Genomic DNA, 19,819 nt, shown 5'->3' on the forward strand with positions numbered 1-19,819 from the left:
AAATACATGATCTCTTTGACAAAGGGAAACTTTGAGGAGCACCAAAAAAAGAAATCCTCCCAAAAACTGTAAAAATGCATACATTCAAAAAACAGATTATCAAGTGTTTTATTATTTATGTCACAGAAAGAACAGTTATTTTCAGGAAAACCAAAACGTATGTGTAGCAGTTCCTTGCATGGATAGACTGCATTCATTATTTTAAAATGGATTTCTTTGTATTTTGGGAAAATTGGATATTTAATAAACTGAGATCTTTACTTGCTTATTTCCTCTCTTGTGTAACGCCGTGATATAGAAAGATTTTTGTAAGATGTTGGAAACAATTATCTAACAAACAAAGATCGTATAAATGAGCTTCGAAGTTTTGAATTAAGCGGTCGACCATCGAACAGCAGAGATAAAAGCAGAACTTGAACATTTTGAACCAAACTGGAGGACATTTTAATCAAAGTCTGAAGGATTGCTTTGATCACGTTGTTCTATTGTTTTCTATCATTTATTTTAAAGTTACTGGAAAGAGAATGATAATGTTTCCATTATCATTCATAATATGTAGTAATGAACAAATACCGTTATCAATCCAGTTTTTGTAAAATATTGATTTGTTCCTACATTAATTAAACCGACACTTCCATGTGGGAGTTTTATGTGGACTAAAGTTATGTTTGTATGTGAGTTTGCCGTACAGTAACACTTGCTGATGAGAAGTAGAAAGTTTAATAGGAAGTTTTTTCACATTTTAGATGGAACTCAGTGGCCCCTAGATGAGAGAAAATGTTTGAAGGAATCTGAAAACAAATATTTCTTCCATTTTGCAGAAAAGACCTAAGCCAATTTATCTTAATCATACCATCCAAACTTTCAAAGTCTATGGCTTTAAATCCACCTTCACTGTAATCCTGAATTATAGTTCCTTTTTTTGTAATAATTTTTATTTTTCCAGATTAAGTTGAACTTGGCCTGGTTTATTGCTTTCTTTGCAGATTTAGGGAATTGGGAGTGAATATGCTGGATAAATGAATCTGGATAAACATTCTAATTTAGTGAGAAACACTCTGCCCAAAATAGAAATGTGACCACATGTTTAAATTGACATTACATTCCTCTAAAGTTTTCCATAAGTTCATTTCCTCCATTATTTGACTATCTTTGGTAATATGAACACCAAGATATTTCACAACAGTCCTAACAGCTGTGTTATGAAGAACTGACTGATCAGAATAGTGAACTGGCAACAATTCATATTTGCTGAGATTTAGTTTTAACCAGATGCTTTAGAGAAGAAATCCACAGTCTGAATGATCTCTGGTATTTGATGACTGTCTTTCTTGAATGTGGCCGTGTCGTCTGCCAGCTGAGTGATGGCTAACTGTTCTCCCGGGACATTGAGTTTACAGAAACCAGAGCTTTTTTATAAGTATTGATAACATTTTCAACCGTGTCAAAGGCTTTAAAGAAATTTAAAAATAAAATGAAGCCATCATCTTCAATTTATTGATTATAGTCAATCAAATCAAGAACTATTATTGTGAATTGAACGTCCTTTTAAAAACCCTGATTGTGTGTCTGAGATGATCTGATTCAGTCCTGTTTTTAATCTAGATGCATAAATGTTGGTTAGAATTTTATAATCACTGTTGAGGAGGGATATTGATCTCAAATGATCAATTAGTCTGGCGTCTTTCCCAGGTTTAGGAATCAGGGTACTGACACCCTGCTTCATGGTAAAAGGATGTTCAACTCAACTTATGACCAACAAAAACTGCTCTTTCAAGTGTTCCCAAAAATGTCTGTAAAGGTTCATGATAAGCCCATCAGATCCTGGAGATTTATCTACAGCTAAACTTCTCATGGCTTTTTCTGCTTCTTCCATAGTGATTTCTGCTTCACACACTTGTTTAAAATTTTCATCCACTTTAGGAGCCAAACCCTTGATGTGGTTGAAGAAGCGATCAGCATCCTGAAATGAATAAGAAGAAGAGTACAACCCACTGGAAAACTGGAAAATTTCTCTCTTCATGTTTTCCATATTTGTACTTTCTCTGCCATTAATTAGCAATCTGATAACAGCATTTCTCTCTTGTCCCCTTTTTTCCAGTCTACAAAAGTAAGCTGAACTTTTCTCTCCCTCTTCAACCCATTTAGCTATGGATCTAATAAAAGCACCTTTGGCTTTAGAGATGTTCATATTATCCAGAGAGGTTTGCAGGAATGCAACTCTCTGTTTCTCACCTTCACTCAATAGAGATTTACAACAAATAGAGTTCATATCTCTGATCATTTCCATTTCTTTTTGTTTACCATCTCTGCTCAATCTTTTGCTATGAGTTTTTGAAATCTGTCTTGCTTTGAATTTGAAAAATTCCCATTTCTCCCTCTGAGTGGTGAACTGTCAGTCGTTAGTTATCCTTTGGATTTCATTTATAATCGCCTGAGAATAAAATTCCTCCTCTAATAGACTAGCGTTGAACTTCCAGTAACCTTTGCTTTTAGGATTGTTGCGAGATTGAATAATGAGCTTGATCATAGAATGGTCTGTTAATGGTGCAGCTGAAGTTTTAGCTATTGATGTAAAATTCTGTTGATTTTCGTGTCAACCATATACAACCTAGATTTAGCAGATCCGTCTGGTTTAAACCAGGGGAACGCTTGAACATCAGGATTATCACAGCGCCAGACATCAGAAACATTGAAATCTCTACATAAATGAAGAAGAGGATTATAATGATGGTTTTGAAATGCTGAAGGAAATCTGTCAAGGTATTCATCTTCCACCATATTGAAATCACCTCCAATGATTAAATTACTGTTAGGATATCTTTGGTTAAGTTCCTTAACAGAGCTTGTAAAGTCTGAAAACGTGATTTTGTTTTTGCTGCAGAGTTATATACATTTCCCAGAATAACAAATTTATCATCTTTCTGCCGTTAGAATGATAGCCTGTTAATATAGATTGTATGTATGTATGTATGTATGTATGTATGTATGTATGTATGTATGTATGTATGTATGTATGTATGTATGTATGTATGTATGTATGTATGTATGTATGTATGTATGTATGTATGTATGTATGTATGTATGTATGTATGTATGTATGTATGTATGTATGTATGTATACAAATTTGGGTGTAATTAGTTCGGTACGGCTGTTTAACAAATCTGATATGAACTACTATTTATGAACTATTATTTTATTGTTATTTATTGTCTGTGTTTTGCTGTCGGACACCTGAATTTCTCCCTTGGGAGATTAATAAAGTTTTTTTCTATCTATTTTTGTTTTTTTTTTTCAGTACAAAAAAGGCAGTAAAAAATTACTTGCAAAATGCATTTATTGGTTTTATATAAAAATGAATAAAACTGACTTATTCAGGTGATCTGCTTCATAAAATAAGAAAACCTATTAGCTGCCAGAAATCAAAAACTTAACACTGGCCTGAAAAAAAATTAATGTGGCATTCGCTATCTTTGTGTAACAATGTCGACACGCAACATTCGACTTATCCAATTCTCTTTTCCCTTCATTGATGATGACAACAAATCCAAAGAGCGTAAGGAGATGGGGGGCTGGGGGGAACCTCATGTCTGCCTTAGGCATGCTGATTCTGTGGACATACGCACTGTCACCTCCGTCACCTAACAGCAGTTGAACATGAACTGAAATGACCTTTCTGACCGTGGAAGGCGGATCTTCCTTCAGGTTTCACTTCCCTGTTCGAACCCTCAGTTTTTTGCCGTTCGAACGGGGAAGAGGGTAAAATTTCAAATAATTTAGTTGAAAATTATTACTGAAAACCAACTTAACTTTTATTACATCTTTTAGAAAAAAACAGCTGCAACTTCCAGTTTTTTCTGCCACAATTATCACAAAAATGCAAGTGAGATTGTGGAGGGACATTAGATCAATACAGACCATAGAGTTTCTCCTTTTTTAATTTTTGGATGCTGGTGTGTCAAGGGATTTTTGTCAAGGATAAAGTGTGCCTTGGCTCAAAAAAGGATGAAAAACACTGAGCTAGAGGAGAAACGCCCACTTGGGAAGCCTGGCTGAAGGTGGTGGAGCAATGTTCCCATGCATGCACTGCAGCAGTAACTCCAAGATGACGGTGCTCTCCTCCCATGAGGAGCCACGTGGTCTCCTCTGGCGATATAACTCATTGTGTTTGGGTGTAGCCTTTATTCTCCTTTTCATTCACACACCCTTGTCACCTTACGTCATGAACCTGTCATCCAAACACCAATGCGGAAGTAAAGAGTGTCACATACGCCCCCTCCTCCAGATGAAACGTCCCGTTCCGACATAAAACAATGAAGAGGAAGGAAAGTAGTCTAAGTAGTCCTGAAAAACAGGCCCACACCATAATTCCTCCTCCACCAAAATTTCTCACTGGGATTTGTTGCACAGGTGGAGTCCTATGACAGTTCCACTCTGGAATACACAGAGCTCCTGAGAGCGGCCCATTCTTTCACAGATGTTTGTAAAAACAGTCTGCATGCCAAAGTGTTTGATTTTATGCACCTGTGGCTGGACAAAGTGATTAATAACTGATTCTGATCATTTGGATGGCTGAGCCAATACTTTTGGTAATAAAGTGTAGGCACTAATATAACAGGATAAGCCTAAAACAAATGTCCTTTAACATTTAGGATCCATTTATTTAACACTGAAGTTTTCCATCAAACACCTGTGGTTTTCTGCTGCTGAGGAGTCTTCCAGGAACTTCTCCTGCTCCATCTCTTCCTTCTTTTCTGCAGGACTCATCTCACCGTTGGTCATCTTGTCAGTAGAGTCTGAAACAATCACCACTTCAGTCTTGATGAAATGTCATTTCACAATTCTAACTACCACAGAAAGAAAAGCATGTGATAACACATGCAGCACTCCAGACTTCCATTCAATTGAAGGATTTTACACCAATTAGCTAAACTTTGAACCCAAAAACAAAGACCTTTGACTAAACTATGGACCTGTGTTGGAAAAACTGAATTCCAGCAAGGATGTGGCTGGAAATCTTTGAACCGCCTCTGCCGGCAAACTACAGAGACCTTCTGATCTCCCCTGGAAGAGGACAGGAAACTGCATGAGGCGCTTTAAGGTTTCTGGTCTTTGGCTGGTTTAGATGTGACTTACTGCTCATTCTTGATTTGTCACTAAAGAACATGCTTTTTTCTAGAAAAACATTTGTATCCAATATCCAAAATAAACTTCTAAAAAAACATTTGTTTGATGAAATGTCACAATTTTTTTACTTTGGTTTTCTGCATTGTTTTGTTAATTATAAAACTTATATTTTTCTCTAATTGAGAAATGTTCCTGTCCTACTGTTATAATCAGACAGCAACAACAAAGAAGAAAGTGAGATTCAGATTGATATTTCTAAACTCACAGAAGTATTTGAATGTAACAAAAAGAAAACAGTAAATCTATATTTTGTACCTGCGGCGTTTTCTTTGACTTGCTCAGCTTTCTTTGCTTCCTCGTATTGCCGCTGTTCAGCTAAAGACTTGTTGAGCTCTTGGCTGAGCACACAGTCCCCTTCTCCAACCAGGAACATGCTCTTGAACTTGTTATACAGCATGGTGGCTTTGTCCATTATGTCTTGGCTAGCTTTGAATCGGCGGATCTAAAACACAAATCCTGTTTTTTGTCAGCAGTGGGATGAGATTTAAAACATTTTCTTTAGAGGTTTACCTTTTTGAGTGTGGAAATGAGATCACCGTGTTTCTGAAGATGCTGAGTCGTGACCTGAAGAAAGCTGATCTCATCTAAAGCATCCAAGCATTTCTTTACATCCTGGTAGGGGGAAAGGCAGGAACCAACATCAGACCAATGAAAGTGCATTTCAGGTCAACATGAAGAAAAGGAAATGTGGTTAAGCTGTAAGGAAACAGCACAAGATGCTGTCCTTCATTCCAGGGTAACACTCTGGTTTGAAAAGATCAAAGGAGTTTTAGCATGTGATATAGATTCAACAGATTACCGGGTTGTCTATTTTCAGGGATATTTTGATCTGCGTGTGGAGCCTCTGGATCTTCATGTCAGTAGACATCTCTGAGTAGACAAAAGAAACCAGACAAATTACTTAGAAAAAACAAATTTACTGACTTCAGACGACAGACGCTTAGGTTCTGAACTGAAATGCCAAAAAGATTAAACTCCTGCACACCTTTTTTCTTGACCCCTGCCTCAGTTTTCTTTGCGCCGTCTTTGTTTGGTCTGAAAATCAAAAAGAATCTCTCATAATCTAGAGTTTATAGGTGGAAGTGCAAAAGATAAGACACTAGTTGTCTCATTATTGGAGAAAATGTATGTTTCATTTCTCATTTCTGCTTTTTCAATAACTGTCACCTCTGCAGCCTCATCCAAGTCTTTGAATTGTATGAAATAGCCATTTGTGACCTTTATGTAATCCTAGTTCTAGCACAGATACAGAATGCAGAATTTACATTCTAGTTTTACAAACAACTGATTTTTACTCTTACCTAAAAGGAAAAAAACTATAAAAAATAGAGCAAATCACAATATTAAATCAAATTTGATTGAATTAGAACGCTATTCAACTAAAGACCTGGTTGCTTTTGCATCAAGCAGTTTAGTAACTAAGTCCAAGTGGAACTATCAATAACTGTCATAAAGAAATGAATTATCAGTCATTGTGAACTAACTACTTCTGCTTGAACTACAAAGTAAAAGTAAAAACACGGGGGCTTTTAGATTTCACTGAATATTCTTCACATAGTTACTCTTTCCCTTCATCAGCTTCCTGCCGACGCCGGTCTTTGTCCATTTCGGAGTTTTGTTGTTTTTTATTATTACCTTTGTTTTCCTAAGATAAAAATAAAATGGATGGCAGGAGAATATTAACTGAGAATGTCTTCATGTGATGAGCATAAGTCATCGTGTGTGTGATCATGCTGAGTTGCCTCATCATCGTCAGAGCCAGACGAGCCGTCGTCTTTGGTCTGCCTCTTCTTCTTGGCTTCCGGCTCTTTGCATTCCAACTCCTTGCCTTTACTACCTTCCCTCTTCTTCCTCCTTTCTTCTTCACGGTGGGTCTTGTCCTCCGATGCCCTCTTCCTCTTTTTCTCTGGTTCTGCTGTTTCCCTAAGAAAAGATGCAAAGCTTTACTTACCAATAGAAGGACAGCAGTTGTACACTTGTATTTGTCTGCATCATTTGAACATTAGATATGGAAGTATGTTGGAAATGCAGCACTTCTTTTTTGGGAGGTACTGACATTTCACTTCCTGATCCGTGATGGTCTTGTTGCTGAAGCAAATGCAACTTCTCACTTTTGGGCTTCCTGCCTCGTCGTTTAAGAGGATCTCCACCTAAAAACACCAAGAAACACATTCAGAAAATACTTCCACTTTATGGATAATTGCAATAATTCTGAGACATTTTCATTGAAATCTGCTTTGAGTTTTTAGTCTTTGTTATTCCATTCTCCTGCAGCAGATCTAAACTATTCTGCTGTGCACTTCAATGGGCCTTTTTAACACCGGGAAGATGTCAGCATTGCACATCACACTTACCAGATGGACTGACATACTTGCAGGGGCTTCATCTTTTTCATTTTCTTGTTCTGAGTCACTCTGGAAAGTAGTTAACGTTCTCTTTAGAAAGATTTCCAACTCTTTCATAGACAAAATGTAGAAATGTTCATGACCAACCTTTTTCTTTCTTCCTCTCTTGGCTTTTGAAACATCTGTTGATTCTTTCTGAGATGATCCCTGAAAATGGAGATGATTAAATTGTCTTCTTACCGTCTGCTTTGCAGCTAACCCCGCTGCATTTATAACTGGTCACCTGGATCAGGTGAGCTCAGTCAAGCAGAAACTGGGAAGACTCAATCCAGCTAACCAGCAAGGGCCTCAGAGACTTCTGCCATAGTGATGGGTTTCCCTAGAATTTCAGCATCCTCATCATCGACACGTGGAAAGTTATTTTTATCGGGCGTTGGATCTGGGGAGTGTGGACACTCAGATGCATAAAGAGGCCAGTAGAACTTTGCAAATGTCTCATTTATACTAACTGGGTTTGTGATGCTCACGCTCGTTGAATAATCCCCGCACTCAGGTTGAGGATCTGAGTAATCTGACTCCTCGTAGATAGAACTTGTTGGTTTTACAGTGATATGCATGCAGTTTAAGGGTTTTACTTTGTTATGTTAGTTATGTGAATGAACACTTTACTGTGGAGCAGTGCAATGTTACTGATGAGAAATCTTTTAGTTATGTTACCCTGACGTTCTTCGTTTAAGAAAGGGGGGTATAATATCAGGTGACACAAATGGGTAGGAACCTTTGTGTGTCGATATGTTCATGAAGGGGAGATTAATAAAAGGGGAACCTGTGTGAAGCTACAAAGTGTGTCTCGAGTGTTGGTGATATAAAAAGACGTAAAACTCAGCCACTTGAACAATCACAACAAATAGCTTAGCTGGTACCTCAGGGCAGGCTAAAGCTGGTAAAGCTTCCTCATGACATCTCGTTACTGGGTGCGCTGCTACAAAACCTCCGGGGCAGTAAGCCTCGAAGATATGGATAGGAGAGCCCTTGTCAGAGAGATTGCCCCCAAGTCTGCAAGCCGTCCACACCACCAGCTCGCTGGTCTGAAAGTGGGGGATGCATACCGGTGCATGCGTGCATACCGGTGCATGCGTGCATACCGGTGCATGCATGCATGCATACATACCGGAGGGCCCCGGCTTAGCAGCTAGTGAGAGCTGTGCACGGTCTGAGTCCAGGATGTCAGCACCAAGCACCTCAAAGTTTGGACACACGCGTCTACTCCATTCAGCAGCACCGAAAGTCCCACTAACCTAGGTTTTTAAAGATGTTGTCACCTTGGCTGGTCAGTTAGGTTTACTTTATGAATTTGTGCACATATTTGGTGATCCTTTAAAATTAAAACAAATTTTCCTTAATACTTGTCCAGTGGAACCCCCACCTGCTGAAGCTGGTTGTGAACTTTTACAGGCTTAAAGTATCCAGTTGGAACGAGAACATCCACCATTTTGTATGACTTAAATAAAATGTTTCTTTCTTTAAATGAGCTAATATAATAAAAGAATTTCAATACTTTTGCATGTGTACAAGGAATAAAAAGAAGAGAACAAGAAGCGTTGCTGAGGTTGTTTTTTTTCCAATTTATTTTTTTTTTTTGTTTTTTCAAAAATAAAAATTTTAATTTCAACAACAAAATTTTTTTTTTATTCAACAACGAAGATTTTTTTGTCCAATTTTTTTCAGAAAAGGGGGCCGTGTATTCAAATCAGGCGGCGCCTCTCCTTGTCGGTTGTCGCTAAGGCCAGGAGCCTTCGAAGGAGAGCCTGATGACAGAATAAAATCAACAAATGACTTCACAAGGAAAAACTGGAAACAATCTGCGTGTATAAAATTGTTTAAATAAGAAAATGACTAGAATTTTTTTGGGGCTTCACACAAAGCATTTCCATTGTATTGATTTCTATCATTCAATTCAAACTTACAGGAAAAAAGTTTCCAATGAGATTATGTTTCCATTATCATTCATAATATGTAATAATGACCAAATACCATTATCGATCTAATTTTTGTAAAAATGTTGATTTGTTCCTACATAAATTATACCGACAGCTCCATATGGGAGTGTTATGTGGACTAAAGTTATGTTTGAATATGAGTTTGCCGTACAGTAACACCTGCTGATGAGAAGTAGAAAGTTTAATAGGAAGTTTTCCGTAATCAAAATCACATTTTAGAAGGAACTCAGTGGCCCCTAGATGAGAGAAAATGTTGGAACAAATAAGAAACCAAATATTTCTTTCATTTTGCAGAAAGACCTAAGTCAGTTTATCTTAATCATACCATCCAAACTTTCAAAGACTATTAAGTCCACCTTCACTGTAATCCTGAATTATTGTTCCTTTTTTAATATAATGAGTTTTGTTTTTTCAGATGAAGTTAAAATTGGCCTGGTTTATTGCTTCCCTTGCAGATTTAGGAATTGGGAGTAGAACTGTGACTGTGTCTGCGCGCTGCGTCTTGTGTAGGACTAGGAGGAAGAAGCGCGCACACGTGTGTTGGGGGGTGCGTGTTGATTCTTCTGCCCTCTGGCTGCATGTGAGGCTTCGCCTGTGCTCTCTGGTACAGACATCTTCCCAGAATATTAGATATTGCCCAGTAATAAACAGACTGCAGACACTTTGTCACCTCTCCGGTAGTCGTGAAGCCTGACACCCATGAAGAACGCGGGGCAGGAGGCTCCGCCGTTGTTTATTCAAACACGTAACTTTGCTGCAAACAAAATAGTTCCCAACAAGAAAATGTAGTGATATTCACGCAAATCTAACAGCGTGTGTTCATGTTTGGTGTTACAGAGTGACTGAGAACAGTAATCCCCCCCCCCCCCCCCCCCCCCAACACAAAATCCTCCGGCGGGCGGCCGTGTCGCGCACTCAAGAATGCACGCAGCTTGCAATGGAAATGAATACAATGGAAATGAATAATTAAAACGCAGTAAATTTGTCGTATTTCCTCGCAAGACACAAACTCTTGTAGAATGAGGACATGTGTGTTTCTGAAACAGCGCACGTGCCGCGTGCTTCTCTGAGACAGTGACAGCCGCGGGCGCGCGCAGGCGGGTGCGACGAGGAGAGAAGAAGAGTGATAAAAGGTTTCCCATATAGAAACCATGGAAGCGATTATGTAGCATAAATAAAAAGCAAAGTCAAAACCAGAAATGCTTTTTAATTTTCAAAATGAAGCTGCATTTTTTGACGCAAAAATAAAATGAAAAAGCAATATTTCAAAATGCTTTTTCTTTTCTTTATTCAACACAGCTTATTCTGTCACTTAATTAAAATGAAAATGAAAATGGTATTTGACATTTCATTTTCAAGACATTCTCTGGTAAATGTGTAGCATAATTCATTTAGAAATGTATAATTTGACAATTAAAATAGATTAACAGAAATGCTTTTTAATTTTCAAAATGAAGCTGCATTTTTTGACTCAAAAATAAAGTGAAAAAGCAATATTTCAAAATGCTTTATCATTTCCTTCCTCAACCCAGATTTTTCTGTCACTTAATTAAAATGATAAATAAAATGGTATTTGACATTTCATTTTAAAAAAGGTCCCTGGTAAATGTGTACCAAAATTCATTTAGAAATGTCTAATTTGACAATTAAAATAGATTAACAGAAATGCTTTTTCATTTTCAAAATGTAGCTGCATTTTTTGACTCAAAATTAAAAAGAAAAAGCAATATTTCAAAATGCTTTTTCATTTTATACTTAAAACCGCTTATTCTGTTTCATTATTAAAACGAAAATGCAAAGAGGGGATTTGCAGTCATCAAACTTACCATTTTAGTTAGGCCCGTAAACCTGGCGGAGGCGTTGCCTCTCCTCCTCATTTCTCGCCAGCGGGAGGAGCCTCCTTAGGAGAAACTGACGACAGAATAAAAAACAATATTTGACTTCACAAGGAAAAACTTCAGACAATCTGCGTGTATAAAATTGTTTAAATAAGAAAATGACGTGAAATTTTAAACGTTGGGCCTACACAAAGCATTTCTACATAGGTCAGTGTAATAGACGGGAAAAGTTTAATGATGAAAACTCTAAAAAGGCTAAAATGTGTCTGTTTTCATTTGAAATCAATTTTAAAAGAGTATTTGTAACTATAAATTGTGCTTCTTTGAAAAAAAATGGTGGAGAAATGAGTAGTGTCGTATGTGAGAAAGATGACATGTTTTAGAGCAAACACTTTCAACTCACCTGATTCTCCCCGGCGACTCTGCGGTCCCGCCTGGCTCGATTTACCGCTGAATGCCAGATTAGGGGGGCAGGTTGGGGGTTCCTCTGAGGGGGTGGGGGTGGGGGGTTATCTTCCTGGGGGGGTGGTGGTGGTGGGGGGGGATTTTTATTCTCCATTTTCTTTCTGTTAATTCGGCAAAAATACATGAAACGGTTAACGTTGAAGTACCTACAAGCTGAGTGGTGGCTTACATTTTATTGTACAATGGGCAAAGAAAAAAACACTGAAAGCATATTTATCTAACAAACAATTTATCTAACTATACTTTGTTTCCACACACAACAAATTGTAATAATAAAACAAATAGTACCTCACCTGGATGGTTTTCTCCTGTGATTTGCGTCCGTTAGTTTGAAAAGAAAACAAATGTGTTGTTAGCATTGTCGTTATTAATTGTAACTATGGATGTCACATCCAGCAAAATTATATCTATCTATATTTATTAGGGGTGTAACAATAAGCTAAAAATCTCAATAATTTGGTTGGATTCACTTCAGAGTTCGGTTCCATACGGTTCGGTCGGTACGGGCCACGGCTGTTAACAAATCCGCTTGATATAGAAGTTACTATTTGTGAACCATATATCTTAACTATTTCTATTTTCCATCTAACAATCTATCTAAGCATAGTTTCCACACACAAAAAATTGTAATCAATGAAACAGAAAAATATAGCTCACCAACTGTTAGTTTATCTGGGATGTCAGTCTGACTCTGAATCGTTTTTTCAGCCGTTGGTATTTTATATATAACTGACAAAATACCCGCGTGCCGTTGATTCGGAACATCCCATCTGCACGGATATGACTGCTTTGTAACTGTATCTGAAAGATTACATCTACCGGGGTAACATTTCAAATAGTTTAGTTGAAAATTATTACGGAAAACTAACTCAACTTTTGTTAAATCTTTTAAAAAGAAACAGCTGCCACAATTATCACAAAATGCATGTGAGATTACAGAATATAGAGTTTCTCCTTTTTCAATTTTTGAAAACTGGTGTCCCGCAGGATTTTTGTATTTTGATAAAGTGTGCCTTGTCTCAAAATAGTTCGAAAAACACTGCACATACATACATACATACACACACACACACACACACACACACATACATATATATATATATATATATATATATATATATATATATATATATATATACACACACACACACCTCATTTGTTGTGGGTAATTAAGAGATAAGAAAGCAGTCAGCCTTATAAACTCAAACTTTAATGAAAAATACATAGTTGCAGGACTTCTAACAAAGAAAATAATTATTACAGAGAATTTTTAAAAATAATTTTTCATCATGTAGAAGTTTTAGACCTCTTTGACATGTAATTTAAATGATTTAGAAAAGCCCTACAATAATTCAATAGTAAGTAAATAACAATACATAATGACAACATACATATATAATAAGTCAATAATAATAATAATAATGAATTAATAGTAAATAATAATAATAAAATCAAATGTAAGTCAATAGTAATAAATAATAATAATATATCAATAATAAGTCAACAGTAAGTCAGAAAGTCAACAACAGATTTGCCCAAAATAAAAGGAATAAGAAGATAAAAAATAAAAAAAAACAATAGATTTACCCAACTGGTTCATGTGCGTGATCAATTTGGTGTAACCCAGAAGTATTGTGCCGGGTTTCAAGTGAAAAGTTTCCACAAATTAATTGCAGATAGAACGTGTTTACACATCATTTGACAAATTCGTTTGTATTTTTGTTAATCATTGAGTACCTCAGTCCTTCACACACTGTGGTTCATGTGTTTCTACCTTTGGTTTGGTGCTGAGTCTCAGTGTCACTGTCAAAGAACTAAAGCTATTTGATTTACAAATTTAAAATAGAAAATTATTACATTTTAGATAAATTGTATGAAAAATATTTATATAAAATTGGGATTTTTTTAATTTTTTACTGTTTTCAAGTAACTAGAACAAAACTTTGATTAATAAATCATAAATTCTTACTTTCAAAATTCAACAGAAAAGCTCTTATTCTGAAATATCTTCATATCCAACTTTATTGGCATCAGCTGGAGCTGCAGTGAAATGCCACTTCTACTAATGAAAAGAGGTGGAGCCTTCTTGAAGTGAAAGCGGCTGCTGAGCAGCACTGGAAGCACCGACCGGACGTCTGTGATGATGACCAGATGTTCACAGATCCCCTGATGGCAGTACATCGGGAAACCCACCTTCAGCTTCAGATCCTGGAGCAGCGTGTCCTCCATCTTGGCTTGTGTGAATGGTGGGAAGTTATGGGATTTGGCCCAATTTATAGTAGTTCTGCACCACAATAAATAGAAAGTTCACCAACAGAACTGCTTTAAATATGATGTACTTCTGCATTATGAAGTTTGTTTAAACATTTTTGGGAGCGTTTCTACTAACAGACTTTATTGATTTTAATTCATTTTAAAATAAAGTAAAAAAAAGTTTGATTTTTTTCTTTATGTGTGACGACAACACATACACGCTGATGTCTTGGCACTCTGGGAATCTCATGTCATTGTAGAAAACTCCCTCAAAGAAAAAAAGGCGGACTTGAAATGATCCTGAAACAGAATATGTCAAAGTATTACCTTCAGGTTAAGCTTCTTTTCAAGTATCACAATCACCGCAGCAGTTTGGTGTAAAGTCAGATCCGAGTCACCTTGCAGAGGAAATCTGGAGCCATGTCTGGTGTCCTGCTGAAGTCGCCGCACACTTGCAAGTCGCTGATGCAGCAGATAGCGTCTCTGAGCTCGGTGAGGTTTTGGGTTCAATGTGGTTCATCAGCAGAGTCATCTGATGTAATTAAACTGTGGAAGATGGACTAATGGTTGAACTGCTTTTCAGTTCAATTCAATTCAATTCAATTTTATTTGTATAGCCCAAAATCACAACAACAGTCGTCTCGATGGGCTTCGAAGTAAAACATGAAATCAAAAGGATCACGAATACAAAGAGTTCAATAGAAAAATACTAAAATGAACTAACAAACTGACTAAGCTATGCTGGCATCCCTGCCCTTAGACCCCCCTTCGCGGTAAGGAAAAACTCCCAAAAAAACGGATTCCGGAAAAAACGAAGAAACCTCAGGGGTGCCCACATTAAGGAGGGATCCTCCCCCAGGACGGACAGGCGATTTACCAGAACTCTTAGAGAAGAATTAACTTATCTAAATCTACAACTACGTATATAAAAGTCCAGCAGACGAGCTTCATCCAGCCGTGGTTGTGGGGACAGTCAAAGGCGCGAGTCGAGCCGGAGACAGGAACCACAGCCAGGTGTAGGAGCAGGAGCAAAGGCGAGGTAAACGGTCAGGACCTGGAGCACGGATGAGCCAACTGGAGTCTGGAAGCACTCCCACTCCCCAGGAGGGGAGAGGAAAAGAGGGACAATACATGAATTGCACTGCACCAAACAGAGGCATGGAGAACTAAATGATAAATTATGATCAAGAATAGAGGAGAGGAAGGGTAGAAGTAAAAAAGGAAAGAGGACAGAACCCCAGTGCACCATAGCTTCAACTTCTAGCAGCCTTTTAAAAGAAATAGTTATTATTAAGTTTAATTTAAACAAACTAACATTAAGTTAAATAATCTCTGAATACTAACTAGTCTAACAATAAGCCTGTCCAAATAGGAATGTTTTCAGTCTAACTTTGAATGTAGAAACTGAGTCGGCCTCTCTTACATGAGCTGGGAGTTTATTCCATAAGACAGGGGCGTGGTGGCTAAACGCTCTACCTCCAACCGTACTTTTACTAATTCTAGGAACCACAAGCAGTCCTGCATTTTGCGAGCGAAGTGTTCTCATTGGATGGTAAGGGACTATGAGGTCCTTAATATAGGACGGGGCCATTCCATGTAAGGCCTTATAGCAGGGGTCGGGAACCTATGGCTCGCGAGCCATATATGGCTCTTTTGATGGTCACATGTGGCTCGCAGACAAATCTTTAATTATGCTTTTTTTTATCATTAGTCCAGTCCTTCTCGGGCGCGATGCGATGCCAGAGGCGCGCAGTAGTAGCGGTGCTTGGAGAGAAAAATCTGCGCCAGCACCATCAGTTTACTATTATCTATAATTTCACAGAGTTTATACCAGCTGGAAACCTGTGAATTGCCGTGCCTAAAAGTGCGCGCTCCCGTCTCTGAGAAAGAGCGCGCAGTTGCGGGGACGGGATGTGTGAGGGAGAAAGCAGAGGGTGGGGCTGAGGTGTTGTGGGGACAGGCAGCAGGTGAATCGCGCAGGGATTGTAAAAACGTAAAACCCGCTGCCCGTCACTCACTGCAGTGTGTGAGTGTGTGTTTGTCTCCACGTCTGCATGTGAGCGTCTGCCTCACATCTAAAGAACAGTCAGACATAAGATCACGTTTAAAGTCTCAATGCCTGCATGAAGCAGAAACTCACCACGTATCAACCAGACTAGACCATCAGCAAAACTACCACGAGAAATACTCATCATTTATTAGCAATAGCATAACAATGTTATTAAAAATAATCCACAGACTTATTGTACTTTAAAAGTGTTGAAATTACATCAAATGCAGACATTCACTTGTATATTTAGTTTCAAACATATCGTTGCGGTCCGAGTTGGACTGGGTTGCTGTTGGGCCGCGTTATAAGTTCTGGAGTTCATGAAACGCATCAAGCAGAGATCTGATTGGCTCTCAGTTCTGTCGCTCAGCCTGTTGTTAGGTAGTTTGGACCAATGGGGTTCAGCTATGGGCCGAATAAGGAAATGGGAGGGCTGGAGCGGGAGCAGGGGAATATAAAGTTGGGAGAAGCGCTCTCGTCTGGTGTCGACAGGAGAGATTCAGGAGTTGCTGAATTAATTGTACGGCGTTTGTTGTGGTCTACAGTAACCAGAATAAAGAACCTTAAAAGAGGTTAAGTCTCCGTGCCTCAGTGTGGGAAAGGGACGCTACATTATTGTATGGCTCTTTTTAAATTACATTTAAAAATATGTGGCGTTTTATGGCTCTCTTGGCCAAAAAGGTTCCCGACCCCTGCCTTATAGGTTAACAGGAGGATCTTGAACTTGATTCTGGAATCAACTTGGAGCCAATGGAGCGAAACTAACACAGGAGTGATGTGATCTCTTCTGCTAGTTCCTGCTAACAATCTAGCTGCTGCGTTCTGAACAAGCTGGAGACTTCTTAAGGAACTCTTAGGACACGCTGCTAACAAGGAGTTACAGTAATCCAGCCTCGACGTAACAAATGCATGGATGAGTTTTTCAGCATCACTCTTAGAAAGTATATTTCTGATCTTAGCAATATTACGCAGGTGAAAAAAGGCAGTTCTACACGTCTGAGATATGTGAGCCTTAAATGATAAATCCTGGTCAAGTAAAACCCCAAGGTTTCTAACTGTGGAATTGGGGGCTATACTTATGCCATCCAGGGAGACTATCTGAGCAGACAGAGCATCTCTGAGGTTTTTAGGACCAAGTATAATGACCTCAGTTTTTTCTGGGTTCAAGAGGAGGTAATTAATTGTCATCCAGGTCTTGATGTCACTGATGCAGGCGTTCAGTTTCTCTATCTGGTCATTCTGGTCAGGCTTCATGGATAAATACAACTGCGTATCGTCGGCATAACAATGAAAATTAATGCTGTGTTTCCTGATTAGGTTTCCTAGGGGTAGCAATTCAGGAATCCAAACAAAATGTGTTTTTTCTTGTCAGACTGTAAGTCAGAGACGACTAAAATGTACCTTCTCAAAAACAGCAGGGTAGTAGACGTTGATGGTCAGAATGATTTCCCCTTCAGGAATCCGGTCACTCTCTGTTTTTGGTGTCCGGCCAACAATTAGACGCTCCTGGTTTCACACAGACAAAAGAGTCTTAGGTTACTCTTCTCAAATAACACACTTTGCACAAATGGGACTAACATTTTATTTAAACATGTCTTCACCCTAGAACAAGGCTGATCTGCTGATTCCAATTTCTGCAGGTTTTTAAAAAGGACTTGTATTCCACAAACACTCCAAGTCTCCTCATTGTAGCTTTGCTCACATCACTGCCATAAGATCAAGAGACGCTGACTGTACCTCTGCTTCTTCCTGCTGTAGTCGTAGTCTGATCACTGGCTGCAAATGCTGCGTTCTCAGCTTTATGGTGGTTTTTCTAATGCTAAATAGGTGTTTTCGTTCCAAATGTTTTTGTTGCTAGCGACGTATGACTTACCCTTGCATAGGTTGCCATCTGGCATTCTTTACCTATTCTCCCCCCTCAAAAAAAAACTACCAAATTGACCATATCACTGATAGAAAGTCTGACATTTGCTACACTGGAGGACGGTCCAGCAGTCTGCCTTCCTTCACAGCAGACACTGGCAGGATCTCAGGCTTGTGTAGAGGCAGATAAAAATGGGGGTTAAGATTGATTTCACATGCAAGTCAATCAACAACCGTACCCATATTTAAGGGAATCGGAGTACAGAGAAGGACAAAAGTGAATTTTCTCATCCCCTAACATCGAGTTAGCTTGAATGACTTTAAAGTAACTCACCAGCTCATCAGCATAGAGATCATGTCGGTTCTTGTTGACCTTTAGTGAAGCTTTGTGATCTTGCCTTGTTTTTCTTTGTCTGTTAGAGGAAAGAGAACAGATACTTCATCAAGCAGCATTGGAGCTTAAAACAGTAGAACTATTAGTGAGATGTTTTTACATCAGAGCTTTCAGTGTTGAGTCTGGAGGAACAACTTCTGTATCAGGCAGCTCATCTTCAGCATGGCAACGAAGGGAATCCAGGCTGGAAAAAAAAGATAAGTGTGACATCTGATTGGGATAAAGTCGTCAAAAGTAAGAGAATGAACTCAAGCTTATTATTAGCTTTTTGATAGAAGTCAAGCTACTTCCTGTTGGATTGTTGAGAAAATTCCAACGGAAGGCAAAGATTATAAAATTATTTAAAACGATTTGTAATTGTATTTTTTTATATTACTCACAATGTGTTACAAATAATTGTCTGTATTCATCCAAAAGTGAATGCACAAGTGTTTTTAAATGAATAACTTAAATATTTAGTTGCTTGATATGGAGTCAAATTATGTTAAAAATATGAATTTTAAGTTGAAAGGACATTTTTGTAATTCACTTCCTGTTTGTTAGCTTAAGCGCATCAACGCAACTCGCTTTCTTTAACTGCTGCAACTTGGTTTATTTTAAGAGTTACAAGTTTAATACTTATTTATATGAAAAAAAATATTTATTTACAAAAAAACACACTTAAAAAACGTTCCTAGGTAGCTGTGTCTACCTGCAGACAGATCTGAGCTCAGCCTCCTCAGTGACTCACTGACTGATCCCCATCGCTTCTGCAAAGTTAGCTTCAAATGTGTCTTTGTCTTCTTGTTGGTATGAATAATCCTTGGGCCTCAGTCTTGTCATCCATTCGTCTCGCACAGAACCGATGAGAAACGGATTGGTGTTAACGCCAATGTATTCATATTCAGGGATGTTTGTGTCTGGAAACGTCGACTGCTCGGACGCCGCCATGTTTCTAAACAAGAGGACGGAAAAAAACGTAGAAGAAGAGGACTCTTCCGGGCGATAGGCATTATGGGTAATGTAGGAAAATTACTCATTTATTTCTCAAAACTATTTGAGTAAAACGAATCCTTTCAGGTTCTGAAAATATGTGTTGTTCATATTGTCATTAACTTCCACACAGCTCCCATGAAAATTAGCAACATTTAAAAGTGTGATGCCTCTCAATGAATTTAAGCCACATTACTCAAATTCTTTCTTTTACTTTTTCTTTGTGGATTTTCCTGTCTTTAATGCCCGTAGGCTGTGTAAGAAAGAGCCTGACAGCCATATCATAGATAGATAGATATCCTGGTATTCCTTTGTGGGAGACTGATAAAATAATCATTTAGTGTTAACAATCGTGCACATGAGAAAGCACAGCAAAACAGTTATTAAAACAAGCTTACTTTTTAGAAACTATGATGAAGGTTTTTGTAATAATAATAGGAACATGATTTAC

The 19,819-nt window shown here is 38.1% G+C and overlaps 1 protein-coding gene across 2 annotated transcripts; it reads right to left on the reverse strand.

The window, feature by feature from the left end:
- Positions 1–86: 86 nt before the first annotated feature.
- Positions 87–19,359, reverse strand: LOC144990294 (uncharacterized). Of its 2 annotated transcripts, XM_078943457.1 has the most exons (18): positions 19,088–19,359; positions 18,497–18,580; positions 18,337–18,415; positions 14,488–17,645; positions 14,308–14,389; positions 12,130–14,120; positions 11,775–11,937; positions 11,360–11,444; positions 7,681–7,740; positions 7,543–7,602; positions 7,245–7,338; positions 6,931–7,111; positions 6,174–6,223; positions 5,988–6,058; positions 5,699–5,800; positions 5,444–5,630; positions 4,692–4,797; positions 87–1,963 (listed from the first exon to the last, which is right to left on the reverse strand). In XM_078943457.1, the coding sequence occupies exons 8-18, from the start codon at positions 11,408–11,410 to the stop codon at positions 1,852–1,854; spliced, it is 1,074 nt and encodes a 357-aa protein (XP_078799583.1). In that variant the 5' UTR covers positions 11,411–11,444; positions 11,775–11,937; positions 12,130–14,120; positions 14,308–14,389; positions 14,488–17,645; positions 18,337–18,415; positions 18,497–18,580; positions 19,088–19,359; the 3' UTR covers positions 87–1,851. The 2 variants fall into 2 exon arrangements, 1 of the variants encoding a protein (XP_078799583.1); XR_013654293.1 differs by lacking the exons at positions 87–1,963; positions 4,692–4,797; positions 5,444–5,630; ... (5 more) ...; positions 7,543–7,602; positions 7,681–7,740 and adding an exon at positions 9,139–9,341 and having other exon boundaries at positions 19,088–19,349.
- Between the last annotated feature and the right edge of the window lie 460 nt (positions 19,360–19,819).

The sequence above is a fragment of the Oryzias latipes genome (genome assembly GCF_053564925.1).
Source record: "Oryzias latipes strain Hd-rR chromosome 1 unlocalized genomic scaffold, Olatipes_Hd-rR_3.1 chr1_Y".
Classification (NCBI taxonomy): Eukaryota; Metazoa; Chordata; class Actinopteri; order Beloniformes; family Adrianichthyidae; genus Oryzias; species Oryzias latipes.

What these genes read in the sequence shown, in the direction of transcription:
- LOC144990294 (XM_078943457.1), bottom strand. Translation starts at nt 11,410, where the DNA reads ATGAGGAGGAGAGGCAACGCCTCCGCCAGGTTTACGGGCCTAACTAAA. An exon ending in AGAGAGGAAGAAAGAAAAAG is followed by an intron (nt 7,603 to 7,680) that starts GTTGGTCATGAA and finishes ACTACTTTCCAG; the next exon opens with AGTGACTCAGAACAAGAAAA. An exon ending in CAAGTATGTCAGTCCATCTG is followed by an intron (nt 7,339 to 7,542) that starts GTAAGTGTGATG and finishes TGGTGTTTTTAG; the next exon opens with GTGGAGATCCTCTTAAACGA.